This window comes from Chamaea fasciata, unplaced genomic scaffold (assembly GCF_029207755.1).
Source record: "Chamaea fasciata isolate MVZ Bird 193981 ecotype frontalis unplaced genomic scaffold, bChaFas1.0.hap1 SCAF_1, whole genome shotgun sequence".
Taxonomy (NCBI): Eukaryota; Metazoa; Chordata; class Aves; order Passeriformes; family Sylviidae; genus Chamaea; species Chamaea fasciata.
Window position 1 is genome coordinate 152,842,092 of NW_027094086.1, and position 22,107 is coordinate 152,864,198.

At 71.9% G+C, this 22,107-nt stretch overlaps 3 protein-coding genes across 6 annotated transcripts in view; 1 reads left to right on the plus strand and 2 right to left on the minus strand.

Annotated features, from left to right (window-relative positions):
- The window catches only part of LOC136295493 (SCO-spondin-like), a 28,014-nt gene extending 16,524 nt beyond the window's left edge, over positions 1-11,490 (minus strand). The window contains 27 exon segments of the mRNA XM_066194131.1: positions 316-604; positions 606-717; positions 1,094-1,187; positions 1,365-1,514; positions 2,021-2,130; positions 2,206-2,333; positions 2,874-3,073; positions 3,370-3,504; positions 3,931-4,187; positions 4,276-4,370; positions 4,446-4,626; positions 5,144-5,390; positions 5,844-6,021; positions 6,118-6,339; positions 6,429-6,601; positions 6,840-6,966; positions 7,115-7,253; positions 7,585-7,825; positions 7,906-8,113; positions 8,579-8,695; positions 8,780-8,865; positions 8,962-9,120; positions 9,258-9,360; positions 9,800-10,149; positions 10,351-10,433; positions 10,503-10,691; positions 11,405-11,490. Of these exon segments, the coding sequence (XP_066050228.1) occupies positions 316-604; positions 606-717; positions 1,094-1,187; positions 1,365-1,514; positions 2,021-2,130; positions 2,206-2,333; positions 2,874-3,073; positions 3,370-3,504; positions 3,931-4,187; positions 4,276-4,370; positions 4,446-4,626; positions 5,144-5,390; positions 5,844-6,021; positions 6,118-6,339; positions 6,429-6,601; positions 6,840-6,966; positions 7,115-7,253; positions 7,585-7,825; positions 7,906-8,113; positions 8,579-8,695; positions 8,780-8,865; positions 8,962-9,120; positions 9,258-9,360; positions 9,800-10,149; positions 10,351-10,433; positions 10,503-10,691; positions 11,405-11,490 (4,459 nt within the window).
- Positions 11,491-12,386: 896 nt separating this feature from the next.
- LOC136300311 (leucine-rich repeat-containing protein 61-like) lies at positions 12,387-18,240 on the plus strand. Of its 4 annotated transcripts, none has more exons than XM_066202630.1 (4): positions 12,387-12,454; positions 13,053-13,111; positions 13,216-13,296; positions 13,594-15,689. In XM_066202630.1, exons 2-4 carry the CDS (start codon positions 13,084-13,086, stop codon positions 15,186-15,188), a joined length of 1,704 nt encoding a protein of 567 aa, XP_066058727.1. In that variant the 5' UTR covers positions 12,387-12,454; positions 13,053-13,083; the 3' UTR covers positions 15,189-15,689. The 4 variants fall into 4 exon arrangements, with proteins under 4 accessions (XP_066058727.1, XP_066058735.1, XP_066058745.1 ...); XM_066202638.1 differs by lacking the exon at positions 12,387-12,454 and adding an exon at positions 12,620-12,937; XM_066202648.1 differs by lacking the exons at positions 12,387-12,454; positions 13,594-15,689 and adding an exon at positions 16,678-18,240 and having other exon boundaries at positions 12,620-13,111.
- A 161-nt stretch (positions 18,241-18,401) lies between these two features.
- On the minus strand, positions 18,402-20,867 carry RARRES2 (retinoic acid receptor responder 2). Its single transcript, XM_066202795.1, is given in 6 exon segments — positions 18,402-18,538; positions 18,626-18,739; positions 18,812-18,916; positions 19,525-19,626; positions 20,639-20,845; positions 20,847-20,867. Coding segments are annotated over 5 exon segments (549 nt in total). The 3' UTR covers positions 18,402-18,538.
- Positions 20,868-22,107: the final 1,240 nt, after the last annotated feature.

The following is a 22,107-nucleotide window of genomic DNA, read 5'->3' on the forward strand; positions in this document are numbered from 1 at the left end:
AGCAGCGCCCACCCCCGGGGGCTCCGGAGGCCGCTGTGGGGCACAGACCCCTAGGGCTGGGGGGCTCAGGGACCCTCAATGTGGGGCACAGATCCCCAGAATTGGGGGGGCTCAGGAACCCTCAATGTGGGGCACAGACCCCGAGCATTGGGGTGCTCAGGAAACCTCAATGCGGGGCACAGACCCCCAGGGTTGGGGGGCTCAGGGACCCCACTGTAGGGCACAGACCTCAAGGACTGCAGGGCTCTCTCGTCCCCCAGGACCCCCAAACTCCCCCATTCCCAGGACCCTCCGAGCCCCCACCCGGTCACTCACCCGCCTCGTCCGAGTCGTCCCCGGGGGGACAATCGAGGCGCCCGTCGCAGACGCGGGCGGGGGGCAGGCAGCGCCCCCCGGCACAGGCGAACTCGGGGGGCGCGCAGGGCATCGGGGGACACCCCGTCTCGTCCCAGCCGTCGGGGCAGTGGGTGACGCCGTCGCACCGCGCCCCCCAGGGCAGGCAGCGCCCGCCGGGGCAGCGGGGCTGGTGGGGGGCGCAGGGGGGGTCGCACAGCTCGTCCGAGCCGTCCCCGCAGTCGTCCTCGTTGTCGCAGAGCCAGGCCCCCCGGCACGCAGAGACCCCCGGCCCGGCAGCGGAACTCCCACGGGGCGCAGCCGGGGGCGGCGGGACACGGCGCCGGGGCCGGGGGGCAGCGCCAGCGCCCCTCCACGCACGTGCTGGGGGCGGGGGACAGAAGGGACTCGCAGGGGGCCGGGGCACCGTGCCCCCGTGTCCCACTGTCCCAGTGTCAGTGTCCCGGGATCCCTGGGGGGCTGCTGGCGTCCTGGTGTCTGGGGGTCCCAGTGTCCCAGGACTCCCAAATCGCAGGGTCTCCTGTCCTGCTGTCCCAATGTTCTGGTGTCCCGGTGTCCCAATATCCCAGCGTCCCAGTGTCCCAGTATCCCCAGTATCTCCCCAGTGACTCTGTGTCCCCATGTCCTCATCTCCCAGTGCCCCAGTGTCCTGGCACAGCAGTGTCCCCACCCCCGGTGTCCCCACACCCGGTGTCCCAGTGTCCCACGCCGCCCATCCCAGTTCACTCCAGTCCCTCACCAGTTGCTGCAGCCCTGGGTGACGGTGGCCCCGGCCGGGAAGGCGAAGCCGTCCCAGAAGCAGGGACAGGCGGGGGGCTCCAGGCACAGCCCGTCTGCCGGGGTGGGGGGACACAGGGGTGGCACCGGGACCCCCCGGCCCCTCCCCAGCCCCTCCCGGATCCCCCAGCTCCCACCCAGCTCCCTCCCCAGCCCCGGCTCCCCCCAGCCCCCCCAACCTCTCCTGCCCCCCAAACCTCTCCTGCCCCCCAGGGGCCGTGTCCCCCCCTCACCGTGCAGGACCCGCCCGGGGGGGCAGAAGCAGCCCTCCAGACACCCCAGGGCCCCGCAGAGCTCGGGGGGGTCCCGGCCGAGGTCGCGGCAGGTGGGGGGGCAGGGGGGCCCGCAGGGGCTGTACTCCTGCCCCCCCTCGCACTGCAGGGCTGCAGAGATTGGGGGGGGGGGGGTTAGGGGGGGCTGGAACCCCCCACCCCACAGTCTGGGACCCCCTAAACACCACAGGGGGCTCTTTACCCCCTCCCCCCAGGCCCACAGCCCCATGGGGGGCACGGCCCGGACCCTTCCTCCCCCCCATAACCCCATGGGGGGGCTCCTGCACCCCCAGACCCATTTCCCGGCCCCCAACCCCGGCACATGCCACCGGGGGCTCAGCTCGAATCTCCCCGTGTCCCCGGGACCCCCCGGGCCCTCCTGAGCCCCCCCAGACTCACGGCACGGCCCCGGCTCCGCCAGGGCAGGGGCAGGGACCCTCCCCCCCGTGTCCCCCAGCCCCCTGTGCCCCCGGGATCCCCCCGTGTCCCCTGGACCCCCGGGACTCCCCGTGTGCCCTGTGCCCCCGAGACCCCCGGGATCCCCCCGTGTCCCCCGTGTCCCCGGGACTCCCCCGTGTCCCTCGTGTCCCCCCGCCCGCCCCCAGCCCCTCACTCACGGCACAGCCCCTGGCTCCGCCAGCGCAGGGCTCTCCCCCGCCGCCCGCACTCCTCGGCGTAGGCGGCCAGGGCCGTGCACAGGCACTCGCAGTCCCCGCCGCTGTCACAGCTGGGACAGGGCCGTGGGACAGGGCCCGGGACCCGCCCCGGGGCCTGGGGAGCCCCCGAGCCCCCCCCAACTCACCCGCAGGCGTCGAACAGGCACCACTCGTAGAAGCGCTGGGGGGGCACCAGGTCGTGGCAGGGGGCGAAGAGCTGGTGCCGCAGGACCCCGCAGCGACCCCGCGCCCAGGCCGAGCGCTGGGGGCTGTCCTGGGGGACACCGCAGGCTGAGGCCCCCGCGGGCGACACCCCCACCACCCCTGCGCCCAACCCCCGGCCTCCCGTGTCCCCCTGTGTCCCCCACTGCCCCCCGTACAGCCGGGGCTGTCCTGGGAGGGGACACCCCATCAGCCCCCGAGTGTCCCCAGCCGGGCCACCCCCGACCCCCGAGTCCCCCCCGTGTAGGGCACGCTGCAGGAACCGCAGGGCTCAGCGCAGACCAAGTGCGGGGGGTGGAACACGAGAATTTCAGCCTAAAACCGAGGCGCCTCCTCATCCTCCCACCCGGGACCCCACTCCTTTGGACTTCACATCCTCCCACCTCGGCCATCACAGCCCCGAAGTCCCCCCGCCGAAGCCTGTGTCCTCCAGTGTCCCCGTGCCAGCCTCTGTGTTCCCCTGTCTGTCCCCTGTGTCCCCCTGCCAGCCCTCCCCGTGTCCCCCGGCGTCCCCATCCAGTTCCCATGTCCCCCCTGTCAATCCCTCACTGGTGTGTCACCCCTGTCCCCCCATGTCCCCGTGTCCCCGTACATCGCAGGGGTGCGGGCGGTGGCCGTCGGCCTCGGGGCAGAGCGGGCTGAGGCGCCAGGAGTCCCCGAAGATCTCGGGGGTGGCCTCGAGGGCCCCGTCGCGGCTTCCGAAATCGTTCTCGGCGTCGCCGTCGAAGTTCCCGCAGAGCCCGGCGAGGCGCCCGCGCAGCCGCGGGGACACGCGCACGTACACGCGGGTCCCTGCGGGGGACACGGCTGCCACCCCCGGCACCCACCGGGACCGCCCCCGGGACCCCCGGCACCCCCCACGGTCACCTTCCCTTGGTGCCACCAACCCTGCGGACCCCACGTGGCACCAGGGACCCCGCGTGGTGACCCCCCTGTGGTGGCACCATGGTGACACCGCCATGTCACCACCAGCACCAGGGACCCCCCATAGCCCCCCACTGGGGACCCTCACCTCTGTCCCAGAGCACGGCCACCCCCAGGGACCCCCCAAGGACCCCCCAGGCCCCCCCGTGTCCCGGGGGTCTCACCTCCGTCCCAGAGCACGGCCAGCCCCAGGCGGGTGAGGAGCAGCAGGAAGAGCCCCGCACGCTGCAGCGCCAGCCCCGAGCCCCCGAACACTTTGGGGGGTCGCACGGCCACCCCGTTCACTGTCACCTCCCGGCCTGCCGGTGTGCGGCACCGAGGGTCACCCCCAAGTGTCACCCCCGCATCCCCCCATGTCCCCTCATGCTCCCCCTCACACCCCACCCTGTCGCGACGGGGCTGGGATGTCACTGTGGATGTCACTGTGGGTCACACCCCCACTTCCCCGTCACCCTCCGCGTAACCCCATGGCCCTCCATGACCTCCCGAGTCCCCACCCCCTGCAGCCCCCACCCCACCGCAGCCGAGCCGGGATGTCACCGTGGGTGACACCCACAGGTCCCCGTGTCCTCTCCATGTCCCCCGTGTCCCCCCTCACCCCGCAGCACGTGCACCACGGTGTCCCCCGTGTCCCCTGTGTCCCCCGTATCCCCTCACCCCGCAGCATGTGCACCACGGTGTTCCCCATGTCCCCTGTGTCCCCCGTGTCCCCCGTGTCCCCTCACCCCGCAGCATGTGCACCACGGTGTTCCCCATGGCCACCACCACGGACTTGGTGCAGGTGACGCCGGTGGCCCCGCAGGGGACGTTCTCGGCGGTGACAGCGAAGAGCCCGGTGGCCTCGCGCGCCAGCAGGTACTCGCAGTCCCCCGCGAAGGTGAAGGCGCGGCCGTCGAAGGTGACATAGTGCGGGTCCCCGGTGGCCACGCAGGTCCCCGCGCACTCCTCGCGCCCGCAGTGCCACCGCTGTCCTCGGCACACGCTGCGGGGACAGGCTCGGTGCCACCGCGGGGGCTGCCGGGGGGGTCTCCGAGGGGCTGCCAGGGGTCGGGGGGGCCTGGGGGACCCACCAGGTGTTGCAGTCGCGGGCGATGGTGGCGTTGGGCGGGTACACCTGCCCGCCGTGGTGACAGGGACACCGGTCCGGCGACACGCAGCGCCCGTCCTGTGAGCAGACCGCGGTGAGGGGGGGCTCGGGGGCAGCCCCCCCCCCCCCCGCGGCCCCGGGGGTGTCACCCACCAGGAATAGGGTCCCGGGGGGGCACACGCAGCCGTCGGCGGGGCCGCCGCAGGTGCCCGAGGGCTCGGCGGGGTCGCAGCGGCGCAGGCAGGACCCGGGCGCGTGCAGCAGCCCCGGGGGACAGCGCGGGGCCGGGGGACACGGGGCGGGGGCGCAGCGCCACGACCCCCCCGCGCACACACTGCGGGGGCGGGAGGGACCCCCGGCCGCCTGAGACCCCCGCGGCGGGGCCCTCCCGCCCCCAATCTCTGGGACCCAAACCCCACCGAACCCCCGTCATGGGGGCCCCCCAAACCCCCACGTTCTGCTGAGACCCCCCCGCCGCGGTCCCCGTGTCCCCACCCCTCAGCCCCCAAATGCCGCTGAGCCCCCACAACGGGGTCCCTGCGCCCCCATCCTCATCTCCCGGCACCCAAACCCCACGGATCCCCTGCACCCCCTCCCCCAAGAACCCAAACCTCACCGAGGGTCCCCAACCGGGACCCCCCCGCTCCCCCGGGGGCGCCGGGCCTGTCGCTGTCCCCACGGTGGGACACGGGACAAAAGCCCCCCCGTCCCGCGGGGCGTCACACCGGGCTGGAGGGGCTTTCATCACGTGTCACTGTCACCGCCACGCTCTGCCTGGGTGACCCCGTCCTGCGGGTGACCCTCCAGCCCCCCAAACCCCCCCGCGGCCCCCAAACTCCCCCGGGACCCACCAGGCCTGGCAGCCGCGGCGGATGCGGGCGCCGGGGGGGTACAGGCGGGCGCCGCGGGGACACGGGCAGGCGGCTGGGGGGACACACTGCCCCCCCTGCGCCAGCAGCAGCCCCGGGGGGCATCGACAGCCGGGGACACAGAGCGTGTCCGGGGGGGGACAGTCACTGGCTCCGGGGGGCTCTGAGCAGGAACGGCCGCAGGGACCCCCACAGTCCCGGTACTGCTGCCCCCCGGGACACGGCTCGTCTGGGGGGACATGGGGGGGTCACTGAGGGGGCAGGTGTCACCTCATCCCACCCCCATCCCAGGGCATCCCATGGCATCCCATCCCATTATCTCATCCCACCCCATCGCTATCACATCATCCCATCCCGTTATCCCATCCCATCCCATGGATCCTGTGGATCCCATGGATCCCATCCCAACCCATCCTGTTATCCCATCCCATTATCCCATTATCCCATCATCCTGTCCCACTATCCCATTTACCCCTTATCCTGTCCCGTTATCCCATCCCATCCTGTTATCCCATCCCATGGATCCCATCCCATCCCGTTATCTCATTATCCCATCCCATCCCATTATCCCATCTCATTATCCCATTATCCTATCCCATCCCATGGATCCAGTGGATCCCATCCCATTATCCCATCCCGTTATCCCATCCCGTTATCCCATCCCGTTATCCCGCTATCCCACCGCAGAGGGTCCGGTTCCTCCACTCCAGCTCCGTCCCCTCCCGCGCGCACTCCCGGCCGTAGGCGCCCAGCGCCGGGCACAGGCACCGCTCCCATTCCCGTTCCCATTCCCGGCAGGAGCACACGTCCCGCTGGCACAGCTCCAGGAACGGCTCCGGATCCACCGCGCGGTGACACGGCTGTGCCGCGGAGGACATTGTCACCGCCGCGTCACCCGTCCCCGGCCGCCCCTCACCTGGAAGGCGGGGCGCTCACCTGGAAGGCGGGGCGCTCACCTGGAAGGCCGGCCCCATGAGCACGGCGCAGGCGGCCTGGGCGCGCTCCCGGCTCCCGGGGAAGGCGCCGCAGGGCTCGGGAAGGCCGGGGCCCAGCGCCGGGCAGGCTCCGGCCGCCCGGAAGGCGTTGGCGAAGGCGGCGACCCCCGGCTCCACGTCTCCCTCCGGCGTGGTGAAGTCGTCGCGCTGGTCGCCGTTGAAGGTCCCGCAGAGCCCCCGCACCTGCCCGCAGCGGGGACAGCCCCTGACCCTCGTCCCGCCGCGTCCCCGTCCCGCCGGCGCGTCCCGCCCGTCCCGGGGGTCCCACTCACCGTGCCCGCCATGGCGGGCTGCAGGGTGATGAAGGTGTCGGGGGTCCCCAGGCCCCAGAGCAGGTGGGCGTCGGGCAGCTGCAGGTGCAGGAAGGCCGAGGACGCGCGGCGGATGCTCAGCTCGGCGCCGGAGAAGGGCAGCGTCACCTCCCGCCCGGCCACCGTCACCTCCCCTGAGGGCGACGGCGGTGGCACCATGGGGTGGCCACCGGGATGGGGCCCATGGCCGTGGGAACACCAGGGACAGGCCCTGGAATGGCCCCTAATGCCACGGGGACATTGGGGACAGGCGCTGGGATGTCACCCACTGCCTTGGGGACATGGGGGATGGACACAGGGACACTGGGGACAGGCACTGGGACAACGCCAGCAGGGTGCGGGGGTGACCCCAGTCCTGTCCGGGTGTGTCACCTGTGCCGTGGAGCCGCGCCGTGGTGCGGCTGGTGGTGACAGTGAGGCTGCGGGGACATCCCGGGGGCCGGTGGCTGTCGCAGGGCTCGTGCTCGGCCGTGATCAGCAGCCGCCCCGCCACGAAGTCCTGGGGGTGACAAGGTGACACGGTGACACCCTCGGGCAGAGCCCTGCCACCACGGCCACCGCGGCCACCTCCCCGACACCAGCACAACGCCACGGCCCCGCCACCGCTGCGGCCACCTCGCCCCTGGGTGTCCCCCTTGTCCCCTCACCTCCACCAGGGTGTGGGCGCAGGTGGCGGGCAGGGAGAAGCGGCGGCGGTCGAAGGTGACGAAATGACGTCCCCCCAGCACGGCGCACTCGGCCGGGCACCGCTGCTGGTCACAGCGCCAGCGCCCGCCCTCGCACGTGCTGGGGACACCGGGGACACCAGTCACGGCGGGGGACATCGCAGGGGACCCCGGGGTAGTGCGGGGACACCGCGGGGGACTCCGGGCGCGGGGGGACACGTGTAGCGGACCCCAGGATGGGGGACACCTCGCAGGGGACACGGGGATAGCGGGGGACGTCACAGGGAACCTGGGGTGAACGGGGACACACCACAGGGACCCCGCGGTGAGGGGACATGATGGAGGACACTGGGATGGCGGGGGACACGACAAAAGGGACCCTGGGGAATGCCGGGGCTCCTCCGCGGTGGGTGCCAACCCGGTGCCACCGCTGTCACCGCGGTGCCACCCACCATCGGTTGCAGCGCTGGCGGATGCTCTGGCCGGGCTCGTAGCGCTGTCGCCGGTGGTGGCAGGGGCAGGCGGCGGGGGGGACACAGGTGTCCCCGTCGCGGGCCAGCCCCGGGCCGCACTCGCAGCCGCCGTGGCAGTGGCGGTGGCACGTCCCCGGCTCGGCGCCGTCCGCGGTGGCGCAGGTGACCGGGCACAGGGACACGCAGTCCGAGAAGCGCTGCCCCGGGTGGCAGCGGCGCTCTGCGGGGGGGTAACACGGCGGTGGCACCGGCGGCGGAGCCGGGAGGGGCCGGGGAGGGGACAAGGCCCCCAGTTCCTACCGCAGAAGCCGGGACGGCGCCAGGGGACGTGGAGCTGGCGGCGGGAGCACTCCCGGGCGTAGGCGGCGAACGTGTCACAGGCGGCGGGGGGCGGCGGCCCGGGGGGCGGCAGGGGACCGGGGGACGGCAGGGGACCGGGGGGTGACACCGGGTCCCCGTCCCCGCACAGCAGTGCCACGCATGCTGCGTAGAACCCGCTGGGCTCCACCTGGGGTGGGGGGGGAACAGCGGTGACAATCCTCCAGGACCCCCCAGGACACCCCAGGATCCCCCAGGACCCCCTAGGATCCCCCTCCGGACGCCCAAGAACCCCCTGGAATTTCCCAGACCTTCCAGGACCTGCCAGAGTCCCCTGGGACCCTCAGGATGCCCCAGAACCCCTCCTGACCCCCTGGGACCTCACAGAACCCCACGGGAATGTCCAGGACACCCCAGGACTCTCCGGAATCCCCTGGGACCTTCCCAAATCCCCCCCAAGCCCCTGGGAACCCCCAGGACAGCCCGGAACAACTCTGGGATCCCCGGGAACTCCCAGAAGCCTCCCAGAACTTCCCAGGATGGTCCTGGGACCACATGGATCCCCTCCAGGACATTTCAGAACCCTTCAGGACCCCCCGGGACCCCTCCCCAGGACTCCCCAAGCCCCCCGAGCCCCCCCCCCGGGGCCGCTGACCTCGCCGTGGCACTGCCAGAAGGGCTGGGCCAGCAGCCGCCCGCACGTGGCCACCGCCGCTGTCACCTCACCTGGGCCACACCTGGCGCCACCCTCCGCCGCGTCCCTGCACGGCGGCTGAGCCGGGGGACCCTCAGCGCGGGGGAGACCCCCGGGGACCCCCAAACGGGCACGGGGGGGTCACCCTGCCCCCCGAGGTACCTCTGTGGCAGCCACCGGCACCTTCCAGGCGTTGCCAAAGGCGGCGGCGAAGGCGGCGATGTCCCCGTCGGGGAGCACGAAGTCGTCTGGGGGGACAGGTAGGGTTGGGGACATTTGGGGTGTCCCCCCGGCCCCTCGGGCGGCGTGGGGGGGGGTTGGGGCACTGGGCCTGTGGAAGTCACCTGCAGGGTCGTCGGTGTAGGTGCCGCAGAGCCCCCAGGTGCCACCGCGCAGCTCGGGCTCCGCTGTCACTGTCACTGCCAGGCGCCTGTCCCAGGCCACCCGCACACCCAGGCTGCTGGCCACGGCCACCCAGTCACCTGGCCAGGTGACACCGAGCCCTGCGAGGGGATGGGACAGGGTGGGGACAGGATGGGGACAGGGATTCCAGTGATTGATCACCGTGTCCTGGTGGTTCCTGATGTCACTGGGGGCCCATCCCCACCCTGGCCCAGGCTGGTGGCCTTGGGGACCTCACCTTTGTGCAGGTAGGGCCGTCCCTCGGGCACTGCCACCCCGTTCACTGACACGTTCTGTCCCTCGGCCACCACCGTGTCTGTCCCAAAGGTCATGTGCAGCACCTGTGGCAGTGGGGGTGGCACCGGGACACTCAGGTGTGCCAGGGACAGTGGGGACAGGGACAGGGGTGGGGATGGGAATGGGGACAGGAATGGGACACTCACATGTGTCACAGTCACCAGGGATGGAGCCATGGTGTGCCACCCCCGGTCCCTTCCCAAACCCCATCCCTGGTCCCATCCTGGCTCCCAAACTCATCCCAACCCCCAAAACCCATTTCAGTTCCCATCCCAGCCCCCATTCCAGCTCTGGGGACAGGGCCAGTGACCCCAGGTGTCCCATCCTGTCCCCCCACAGTGTCCGGGTGTCCAAGGCTGATGGTGCTACCCCAGGTGCTGTCACCCATCCCTGTTCCCGACATCCATCCCAGCACCATTCCAGGCCAGGGGTGACCCTGGGTGCCCCCCCGCCTCCCCCGTGCCCTCCTGACTGTCCCCGTACCCGGGGCTGTCCGAGGCCGATGGTGACGTCCCAGCTGCCGTCGGTGGCCGTGGCCAGGCTGTACCGGCAGCTCCCGGCAAAGCCGTAGTGCCGCCCGTCGAAGGTGCGGAATCGCGTCCCTGCCCAGGCCTGGCACGTGGCCGGGGGGCTGCGGTGGCCCGGGGACCCCGCGTCCCCGCCCAGGGGCAGGCGGGTGCAGGGCAGGCAGGGCCCTGCCGTGTCCCCGCTGTCCCCGCGGCGCCAGCTGTGTCCCCAGGGGTGCTGGCAGCACTCGGCGCGGCTCATGGCGCTGCTGTTGTGGCCGTCCTGGCACTGCCAGGCGCCGAAACAACGGCCCAGGGAGCCGGGGCCTGCGGGACGGGGACAGAGGGTGACACCGAGGGCCACAGGGGGGTGGCACCCATCGCGGCAGCCATCCTGGCACCCAGCGGGAACGGCACAGTGGGGGTGTCACAGCGGGAGTGACGTGGTGGGAATGACGCTCATCCCAGCTCCCAGTGGGAATGGCACAGCGGGGACGTCCCCGGGGCCACCCCCGTGTCCCCCCTCACCCTCAGTGCAGCGGGCGCCGCTCCAGCCGGGACAGCAGCCACGCTCCGTGCGGTTCCGGACCACCGGCTGCACCTCCGGGGGGCTGTGGGGACACCCCGGTGTCACCCGGTGCCGCCCGGTGTCACCGAGTGCCGCAGCCCCCCGGGCTCACCGGTAGACGTAGCAGAGGGCGGGGCCGGTGTCCCCGGCGGAATTCCCGCGGTCCCGGCGGGTGCGGTCCCGGTCCAGGCGCCACCCGGCCAGGCTGTACTGGTACAAACTGGGACACGGCACTGCGGCCTCCCGTCGCGGTGTCACCTCCTCCTGCTCTGTCACCTGCACCGTCCGCTCGCACCAGCGCCTGCAGCACCCACAGGACCCGCCGGGACCCGCCGGGATCAGCCGGGATCCAGCACGATCCCAGAGCCAGCCCAGCTCCCACCGGGCACCCAGCGCATCCATCCCCGCTCCGGGCACGTCCCAGCTCACAGCTCCCGTGCGAGCACCCACCAGGGATCCATCCCAGCCTCTGGCACCCATCCCAGCACCCATCCCTGCTCCAACCACCCCGCCCCGGCTCCCACACCCATTCCCAGTTCCTATTCCAGCTCCCACAGCCATCCCCGGCTCCCACACCCATTCCCAGTTCCCATTCCAGCTCCCACAGCCATCCCCGGCTCCCACACCCATTCCCAGTTCCCATTCCCAGTTCCTACACCCATTCCCAGTTCCCACAGCCATTCCCAGTTCCCATTCCAGCTCCCACAGCCACCCCCGGCTCCCACACCCATTCCCAGTTCCCATTCCAGCTCCCACAGCCATCCCCGGCTCCCACACCCATTCCCAGTTCCCATTCCAGCTTCCACAGCCATCCCTGGCTCCCACACCCATTCCCAGTTCCAGTCCCTGATCTCCATTTCTCACCCCTGGTTCCCAGTTCTCTTTCCCAGCTCCCACATACATTCCCAGTTCCCCCCCTCCCCATTCCCAGTTCCCATTCCCAGTTCCCCCCCTCATTCCCAGCTCTCATTCCCAGCTCTCATTCCCAGTTCCCCCCCCATTCCGGCCCCTCACCCTGTGGCTGCCCCCACGGCTGTCACCCACAGCATGGCTACGGCCGCGGCCCCCCCGGCGACCCCCGGCCACGCCACTCGGGCCATGTCGGATCCGATTTTCCTGGAAAAGGGGGACCCAGTGACTCCACTGGCACAATCCTGGGGTGTCCCTGTGGCCAGAGGGTCCCACGGGGTCACCCCAGTGTCACCCACCCCGGTGTCACCCACCCCAGCGCCACTCACCAGCCCCAGCTCTGGCACTGCCAGGCGGCCCCGGGATTTATGGAAAGTCCCCAGAAGTGCCACCAGCTGCGGTGACACCGATTGGGCGCAGCTGGCGGCTGGGGGGGGGCACGGTTACACCAGGGTGACATCTCCCCGTTTCCTGGGAGAAGGTAACGGCGTGGGACATCCGGGATCCGGCACGGGGCACGGGGACACGGAGGCGGCAGGACAGCGGCTCCTGGTCACACTCAACCCCCCGTGGCCCTGTCGTGTGTCCCGGCTGTGTCCCCTTTGTCCCCCCATGCCTCCACGTCCTGTCCTGTGTCCCCTCACGTCTCCTTTGTCCCCTCAGGCCACCCGTGTCCCCCCAGCCCCGTGTCCCCCCACGGCCCGGTCCTGTGTCTTCCCGTGTCCTCCCCGCGTCCTCCATGTCCCCGTTTCCACCCCGTGTCCTTGCCCATTGTTCTCCCCGTGTCTCCCTGAGTGTCCCCAAGTCCCCTGGTGTCCTCATGTCCCTGTCCCATGTCCCCCTGTGTCCCTGCCCGTGTCACCATATCCCCCCCCCCCCCCAATCCTGTCCCCGAGCCACCCGTGTCCGTGTCCGTGTCCCCTCCAAGGCGGGGGCACGGCACTGGGGTGAAGGACATGGGGACACGGGGGGGACACGGGGACACCCGAGGGGGACACGGGGGGGGACCCGGGGGGTGCGGACACGGGGGGGCGGTCCCGGCGGGGCGGGGGGACCGGCGGCCACCGCGGGGGGCGGGGCGCGGCGGCGGCGGCGGCGGAGCCGGTGGGGCCGGGGGACACCGGGGGACACCGGGGGGACACCGGAGGCCCACGGGTACGGGCGGGACCGGGGCCGGACCGGGATGGCCACCGGGACCGCCACCGGGAGGGGCAGGAAGGGCGGGGGGAAGCGCGGGGGAGGGGCAGGATGGGGGGGCGGGGACGGGAAGGGGGGGAAGGGAGGGGGCGGGGGGGGGAACAAAAACGGTTTGGGGGGGACGGAGGGGGACCGAGGGGGCTGGGGCGCAGTTGGGGGGGGCTCGGGGGGCGAAAAGGGCTTGGATGGGGGTACGGGGGGGCCCAGGGGGAGGGAGAGCGGGGGTGGCGTGGCCGTGAGCTGCCGGGGGACCGGGACGGGGACACCAGTCCGCGGGAACCCCGCGGAACACCCCCGAGCCCCACGGAATCGCTGGAGACCCCCACGGATCCCTGCGAACCCGGCCTGACCCCCCTGAATCCCCTCTGGATTCCCCCAGACCCCCCCCAGACCCCCCCGGACCCACCAGGCAGGAGAAGGTTCCCCCCCACCGTGCCCTGGGTACGTGCCCGGGGGTCCCGAACCCCCCCGGGTGTGCCCCGAGGGTCAGATCCCCCTGGTTCGGGTCTGGGGGGGCTCAGCCTGTACCTCACCCCCCCCCCACCGCCCCCCGCAGGTCCCCCCTGGCCAAGACGGAACCGGAGGAGATGGAAGCACCGGGATGCGCCGGCTCAGGTGGGCACTGGGGGACTCCGGGTGGGTCCCAGGTGGGGTCCCGGGGTGCCCGGGGCCACCTCTGGTCCGGGGAGGGACCTGTCTGTGACTCTTTGTCCCCACAGCGTGGCTGGTGGTCCCCAAGGTGGAGGTGACCCCGGAGGGTGACAGGGATGATCCAGGGGACCCGGAGCTCCACGGAGCAGGTGAGGGCCACGCTGTGGTGAGGGCGGTGTCATACCGGCACTGCCAGCTGTCTCCCGGCGACGCCAGGGCCACACGGTCACTGTCACCCTGTCCTGGGGCTGGTGGCAGCGCTGGGCCCTTGGGGGATGGTCACCATGTCCCCAGGGCCAGTGACTGCGCCAAGTCATTGAAGTGACGGTTGCCACGTCCCTGGAGCCGTTGGTCACCGTGTCCGTGGCAGCTGCAGGCCCTTGGGTGACAGTCACCACGTCCTGGTGCCCGTGGCCGTGCCAGGACATGCTCCCATGTCCCTGCAGGGCAGTGGCTGGTGCGGAAGGTGAAGGTGGAGGAGGAGGAGGATGAGGCCGAGGCCTGGGCGGCTGCAGCCGGGGCCGAGGCCGCGCTGGCCCCGCAGCCCCTGCCCGGCGCCGTCCCCCCCGACCCCACCGGGACCCCGGGGTGCGCCGGCGCCTGCAAAGCGGAGGAGCCGTGCCCGGAGGAGCTGGGCTACGGGGCGCTGCCGGCCTGGGGGCCGGGGCCCCGCCTGGACGGCGTCGGGATGGGCTTCGGGGCCGGACTGGGCGCGGGGATGAGCCCCGGCCCCGGCGGGTGCGGGCACTGCTCCCAGCCCGGCGCGCGGCCCTTCGGCTGCCCGCAGTGCGGGAAGGCCTTCGGCAAGAAGGCGCACCTGACGCGGCACCTGCGGGTGCACACGGGCGAACGGCCCTTCCCCTGCCCGCACTGCGGCCGCCGCTTCCGGCAGCGCATCCACCTGCGCTCGCACCTGCGCACGCACACCGGGGAGCGGCCCTACCCCTGCCCGCGCTGCGCCCGCCGCTTCCGCAAGAAAACGCACCTGGACCGGCACCTGCGCACGCACACCGGGGAGCGCCCGCACCCCTGCCCGCGCTGCCCGCGCCGCTTCGCGCACCGCCAGCACCTCCTGCGCCACCTGCGCCTGCACGGGGACCCCGCGCCGGGCCACGGGGACAGCCCCGGGGACGGCCCCGCTGAGGAGAAGCCGCTGCCCTGCCCGGGCTGTGAGATGGGCCTCGGCTGGAAGCAGAGCCCGGCGCCGCACCTGGGGCTGCAGGCGGGACCGACGGCGGGAGCTGGGAATGGACACCTGGAGGAACACCGGGATGGGGACACGGACGTCCCTGCTGAGGAGAAGCTGCTCATTTGCCCCCAGTGTGGGACGAGCCTCACCTGGAAGCAGAACTCGTCGTCGCTCCTGTGGCAACACGTGGAGAACCAAAGCCTCGACTGTGCCCAGGACCCCCAGCACGCCCTGCAGCCCCCACAGGGACCCGGCGCCCAGGACCCCCAGCCCCCATCACAGGTGCCCACAGCCGAGCGCCCCTTCGTGCAGGACCCCCAGCTCCTGCCACCGGTGCCCAGTGCCAACTGCAGCCGCGACTGCGCCCAGGACCCGCAGCCCCTCCTGCAGCCCTCGCCAGCGCCCGGCGCCCAGGACCACCAGCCGCAGGTGCCCGGTGCCAAATGTGGGCAGGGCTGTGCCCAGGAGCCCCCGCAGGCCCAGCGCCCCTTCGCCTGCCCACAGTGCGGGCGCGGCTTCGGGCGCAAGGCGCACCTGGCGCGGCACCTGCTGGTGCACTCGGGCACGCGGCCCCACGCCTGTGCCCGCTGCGGCCGCCGCTTCAGCTCCAAGACGAACCTGGGCCGGCACCAGGCCGTGCACACGGGGCTGCGGCCCCACCGCTGCGCCCGCTGCGGCCGCAGCTTCACCCGCAAAACTCACCTGGAGCGCCACGAGCGCACCCACGGCGCCGGCACTGCCACGGGCACGGCCACCGCCGCCACTGGGATGGGCACAGCCACCGCTGCCACTGGCACCGGTGTCACCGGGTCCCAGCTGAGCTGGCCAGAGCCCCCCACCCTCTGCCCCTGAACGCCAGGAGGTGCCAGGGGCTGCCGGCGCTGAGTGCTGGCACTGCGGTGTCACGATGTGCCGGGAGGTGCCGCGGGCCCCGGGGGCTGCCGGCGCTGAGTGCTGGCACTGGGATGTGCCCGGGGATCCAGTAGCTGCCAGTGGCACACCCTGAGCACTGGGATGTGCCGGGTTCCGCAGCGCTGCATCCTTGGCACCCTGCCCCGGGATGTGCCGGGATGTGCCAGTGCTTCCGGCAGTGCTGCTGGTGACCTCTCAGCACCGGGGTGTGCCAGGGGCCCGGGCGGGGGGATCCCACGGGATCCTACAGGATCCTGGCCCGTTCTGCCTCCGGCAGGAGCAGCCAGCAGAGCGCCGTGGCCGGCGGCGCTGGAAACGCCCCGGGGAGGGACACGGGGGCCCCCAGCGCGGGGACAGGAGGGGTGTCCCCGCCGCGGCGCTGCCGTGGGCAGCACACACCGGGAACGAGGCCGCACTGCCAATAAAACCGTTTTTATGGAACTTTCCGGGGGAATCTCGGGGCCGGCGGACCGGCCGGGGCCGCGGGGGAGGCGTGGCCGGAAAGAGGGGGCGTGGCCACGAGAGGGGGCGTTGTGGCGCGCTCAGCCGGAGTGGGCGGGGCGTCGTCCCCATGGTAACGGGGGCGTGGCCTCGGGGGCCGCCGGGAGCCGCCGTGCGGTGAGAGCGGGGGGGGGGGGGGATTTGGGGGTTCGGGGAATTTGGGGGGACCGGGGGGACACCGGATGGAAGGAGAGGGGCGGGCGGAATGGAGGGGTTCGGGGGGGTCACGGGGGCACCGGGGGGGGCAGCAGAAGGGTCTGGGAGCACCGGGGGGGGGAGTGGGGGGGGTCTGTGAGGTCGAGGCTGGGTCCGGGGGCGATGGGCGGCTCTGGGGTGTAACGGGGGCATTGCCGGGGGGAACGGGGAGGCCTGGAGGCAGCGGGGGATGGAGCACGGTGGGTCTGGGGGATGTTGGGGTCAGGGCCAGTTGGGGTGTGGGGGCTCCCCGTGGGCTATGGACCTGTCCCTCTGCCCCAGGTTCCCCCCAGGTATGGCCCACGCGTGTCCCCTGACCACACCAATGGCCTTTGGGTCCTACGTGTGTCCCCACACTCCCAAGACCCCCCCAGATGTGTCCCACAAATGTCTCTGCACCCCGGTTCCCACCCAGATGTGTCCCAAACGTGTCACCGCACCCCAGGCCACCCCATAGCCACCGTGTCTGTGCAGAGACGTTCCCCAGTGCCACCTGCAGCCCCTTTCCCTGCTCAGGGCCCCCCATGGAGATGGAGGGGCATGGGGAGGAGGAGGTGACACTCCCAGATGTGCCCCACTCTACTTGTGCTCCACACCCCGACACACGTCCCCTGTTCCCCTGAGTGTGCCCCACGTGTGTCCCTGTGCCCCACACGCCGCACACGTGTCCCCACACCTCAGGGCACCCTACAGGGGCTTCCCCAGTGCCACCCCAGCCCTTCTGTCCCCCTAGGACCTCCCCTCAGGGATGGAGGGGCGCGGGGAGGAGGCGCCGGAGCCGGAGGTGTCGGAGCCATCGGAGGAGGAGGAGGAGGAGGAGGAAGAGGAGGCGGAGGATGAAGGCTCCGGGGTGCGGGTGACGCCGGCGCTGCTCAAGGCCACCACGGGCGAGTTCTCGCTGGAGTCCATCCTGCTGCTGCGGCTGCGGGGCCGCGGCATCGCCCACCTGGGCTGCCTGGCCGACTGCTCCAACCTGGAGTGGCTGGACCTGTCGGGCAACGCCATCGCGGGGCTGGCGCCGCTGGCCGCGCTGCGCGCCCTGGCCGTGCTCAACCTGGCCGGGAACCGCGTGGCCAGCGTGGAGCCGCTGCGGGGCTGCCGCAGCCTGCGCCAGCTCAACCTGGCCGGCAACCGCCTGCGCAGCCTGCGCCAGCTGCGCTGCCTGCAGGGCCTGCGGCACCTGGAGAGCCTGCGCCTGCGGGACCCGCTGGGCAACCTGGGCAACCCGCTGTGCGCCGCCGCGCCCGCCTACCGCGCCGCGCTGGCCGCCATGCTGCCCGGCCTCAAGGCCATTGACGGCCAGCGCGTGGCCGGCCGCGGCAGCGAGCTCTTCCGCCTGTGCGGCGAGCTGGACGCCGCGCTGGACGCCCGGGCCGCACCCGCCGCGCCCGCCGAGCCGCCGCAGCCCTGGGTGCAGGCCGGCTTCTGGGAGCCGCGGCCGGTGCGGCGCAGCGCGGTGCTGGAGGAGGCCACGCGGCAGCTGGGCCAGGCCCTGCGCGAGTGCCGCGAGCTCGGCCGCCGCGCCGACGACTCCATCGCCCAGGCCCGGCGCGCCCTGGGCGGCCGCCGCCACCAGCACGGCAACTTCGGCTTCTGAGCGCCGCGGGGCCGGCCCGGCTGGGACAGCCACCCCCTGGAGGTGCCATGGCCTGGGGCCTGCGCTGGCTGAGCTGTGAGACCCCAGAGATGGGACTGGAGAACCCCCAGAGCCACCACAGCCCAAAGCCGCCCTCATCTGAGCCACAGGATCCCAAAAATGGGACTGGAGAACCCCCAGAGCCACCACAGCCCAAAGCTGCCCTCGTCTGTGCCGCAGGCCCCCAAAAACGGGACTGGAGAACCCCCAGAGCCACCACAGCCCAAAGCTGCCCTCGTCTGAGCCACAGGACCCCAAAGATGGGACTTGAGAACCCCCAGAGCCACCACAGCCTGAGCTGTGACCCCAAAAGCAGGGCTGGCATACCCCCAGAGCCATCATGAGTCCAGCTCCTTCATCTTCTCCACTGTGAGACCCCAAAAACAGGTCTGGGAGACCCTCAGTGCCACCCCCGCCCAACTGCATTTTCTTAGCTGTGGGACCCCAAAAGTGGATCCAGGAAAGCCCACAGTGTCACCTTGAGACCCCCAGAGCCACCATAAGCTTGTCTCCTTCACCTTCTGAGCTGTGGGACCCCCACGCTGGAGCTGGGGTACCCCAGTGCCACCACAGCCCGGCGGAGGATCACCGCGGAGCCCAGCCGCGGCTGTGGGACAGCTCGGGGACATGGTGGCAACGTGCATTAAACGTGTCCCACCCTGCAGTGTCCGTCTGTCCTGCAGCCTCGGGGGTCTCTCCACTGCTCAGCCCGCACCCATCGTGTCCCTGTCTGTCGCCTCTGGGGACAGTGGTGACACGGAGCCCACTCTGATCCCTGGGGACAGCAGGGGCGGTGACAGGCGGGAATGAGAGCCATGACAGCGGAGCCAGCGCTGGGTTTACTGGGCAGCGGGGATAGGCGGGAGCGGGGGACACGCCCGGGACCCTCCTCGGTCACACGGTGCTGGGGGGTGACAAGCGGGGGAGGCCGTGGCAGCGTCCATCGGTGCCGTGGTGCCTGCAGAGGGGACACGGAGCTGTGATGGGAGCCCTGCGTCCCCCTGTCCCCGCGCCGGGGTGTCCCCAGGGCCATCCCCGTACCCACCTAGGCCGGCAGCCCCCGGGAGAAGGCGAACATCCCGGGCAGGTACGGCGTGTCCCCGCCTTTCCCCGCCTCCTCCACCGCCCGGCACTCGGCCTCGTCCCGCTGCCGGATCTCCTGTGGGCACAGCAGAGGCTGGCACCGGGGGGGACACAGGGGGGACACCGGGGGGCACTGGGGGCACCTCACCTTGGCCGCCAGGTGGTGGCTGGGGCCGCAGTTGTGGTACTTGTCCAGCACCTTGGGGACGTCACTGGTGTCGAACTTGTAGCAGGCCAGGCAGACTGGCTTCCTCTGGGGACACGATGGGACGTCACCCCCGGGACCCCTGGGGACCCTCTGGCACCAACCACCGTCCCCTCTGTCCCACCCTGACATCCACAGCAGCGGGGGGGGTCTGTGGGAGGCTGAGGGGCCATGTGACCCCTGGGATGGGGCCCAAGGGATGTGGAAAACCCAGGGATGGGGCCCAGGGGAGAGGGGACACTCAGGGACATGCCCCAGGGGAGAGGGGACATTCAGGGATGGGGCCCAGGGGAGAGGGGACACTCAGGGACATGCCCCAGGGGAGAGGGGACATTCAGGGATGGGCCCCAAAGGGAGAGGGGACACCCAGGGATGTGCCCCAGGGGAGAGGGGACACCCAGGGATGGGCCCCAGGGGAGAGGGGACACCCAGGGATGGGCCCCAGGGGAGAGGGGACATTCAGGGATGGGGCCCTATGGGGGGAACGGGATGTGCCCCAAGGGAGTGGGGATGTGCCCCAAGGGAGGGGGACAGCTTGGAATGTGTCCTGAGGGAGGGGGCAGCACTCCAGGATGTCCCCAGGGGAGAGGAGAACAGGCTGGGCCGTGCCCCAGGGCAGGAGGGACCCCCCAGGACAGCCCCAAGGTCCCCCTGACCCGGCTCTCCAGCACCCGGCAGTGCCGCTGCGGTGCCCGCTTCCGACACGCCGTCTGTGCCAGCCCCAGGCGCAGCTGCACGAACGTCCCCGAGGCGTCCTCCTGCGGGGACAGGGGTGGCAGGACGTGGCACGGCCCCGGAGGGATCCCCACCTCCCGAGGGACTCCCAAACCCCACAGACTCCCAGGGAAACACAGCCCCCGGTGAGACCCCAAACCCCAGGAGTGACCCAACCGCCTGCAGAGCAACCCCAAATCCTGGGGGAGACCCCGAACCCCACAGATGCCAACCCCCGAGAGGGACCCCAAAGCTCCCAGAGGAACCCCAAATCCCAGGAGGGGCCCTGAAACCTGCGAGGGACCCTGAATCCTGGAGACCCTCAGGTAAATCCATGCCAGGAATGACCCCAGGGTGGCTCCAAGAAGGGCAAGTGGCCCAGAGTGGGGGGGTCCCTGGAGTCCTGGTCCTCGCCAGGCACGGGACAGTGTCCAGGGAGACCCCGGGATGAACCCGGCTGTGGGAGCACGGGGATCAGCTCGGATCAGTTAATGAATAACCGAGCTCAGCCCAGCCAGCAGGCCCGACCCCGGGACACCCCGGCAGACAGCGCCCGCCTGTTCCCTTTGGGACACCCCGATCCCCTCCCCCCCATTCCTGTGGCCATCCCGGACCCCAGTCCTGAACCCCGAACCCCAAATCCCAAACTCACCTGCTCCATGATCCTGCCCCTCTCCCATCCCCTCTGGGACCCCCCAATCCCCTCCTCAACCCTCCCTCGGGGACACCCCAACGCGCTCCCCATTCCCACGGTCATCCCAGATCCCGGACCCCGAATCCCAGCCGCGAATCCTGTTGCTGCCATGCTTGGTGACCCCGTCCACCACCTGCTCCCTGCAGGACATCTCCCCGTCTCCCTCCCCGTTCCTGTGGCCATCCTGAACCCCAAATCCCAGATCCCAAACCCTGCTCCCCCCCTCGATGACCCCTTGCACCGCCTGCTCGCTCCTGGATGCTCCGTCCCTCTCCCCATTCCCCCTGGGACCCCCGCGCCCCTCCCCGCGCCCCTCCCCGTTCCCGGTGCCCGACTCCCGGTGCCCGAATTCCGTTACTCACCCGCTCGATGACGCCGTCCACGTCCCGCTCCTTGAAGAGAAAATGCACGTTGCTGCGCCCGTGGAAATATTCCAGCACATCGCGGACCACGCGCCGCTGGAGTGGGGACTGGCCCGCGGCCACCGCCAGGGCCACCGCCAGGGCCAGCGGCAGCCACAGGGACACCGGGAGCCTCATCCCGCCGGGAACGGCCTCACGGATCCGCGGGCCGCTGGCGTCGGGCCGGCATGAGCCGATTTCCTGGGATCTGCCCCCAAATCCGCCCCCGGGACGGCCCCGCGGGTGACCCCCCCCACCCCGCGGGGCCCGGGAGGAGGGGCCGGGATGGGATGGAATAGGGGGAGAGACCCCGGGAATGGCGTCATCCCCAACATCCTGCCCTCGGGAACACCCTGCGCCCCCGGGAGCGGCTCCTGCGCCCGGGAATGGGCTTCAGTTCTCCGGGAACAAACTCCAGCCTTCTGGAACGGGCTCCTGCCTCCCGGGAATGGGCTCCTGCTCCTGGGAACAACCTCCAGTCCCCCGGGGATGGCTTCGTGTCCCACCGGGAATGACATCCTGCCCTCAGGAACAGCCTCCTGTCCTCGGCAACAAACTCCTGCCCGCGGGAACGGGCTCCTGCCCACCGGGAATGGGCTGGTGTCCCCCGGGAATGGCTCCTGCCCGCCGGGAATGTTGTCATGTCCCGCTGAGAACGACATCCTGCCCCCAGGGACAAACACCCGATACCGGGCATGGGTTCCTGTCCCCCGGGAATGGCTCCGGGCCTCAGGAGCAGCCTCCTGCCCTTCACGGGTGACCTCTGGCCCCCCGGGAATGGTGTGAGGTCCCTGGAATGGGATCCTGCCCCCGGCAATGGGCTCCAGACCCTGGGAACAACCTCCTGCTCTTCCCGGCCGTCCTTGTCCCCGGTGTCCCCTCCTGGGGGCAGGAGGAGGAGTGCGGGGCGGAGGGAGGGGGATGAAGGCCGGAGGGTGCCTTGGGGGGGGACATCCGCAGGTGCGGGGGACACGGGGGAGCACCGGGGGCCGCGGGTGGCACGAGGATGCACTGGGGGGCTCTGCGGGGGGGGTTACTGGGGGAACTGGGGCTGTACTGGGGGACACTGCGGGGACACTGGGGAGCACTGGGGGACACTGGGGGGACACTGAGACTGCACAGGGGAGGACTGAGGGACACCGGGGAGCACTGGGGGGACATTGGGGGGCGGGGTCTCTCCGGCCCCTCCCATCCCCTCGCGGCTGCGCTGTCCCGCGGCGCCGGCAGGGGGCGCTGCCCCGCGGCCCCGCCCCCCGACCCGGAACGGGGCGCGGCCGGACGCGGCCGCCGCTGACACCATGACGTCACCAACGCGCTGACGTCATCGCGCGCGTGACGTCACGGCGGCGCGGGGCAGCGGCCGCCCGTGAGTTTCCCGGGGAGGGTCCGCGGGGGCCGCGGTCACGGGGCCGGGGGGGCACGGATCGGGG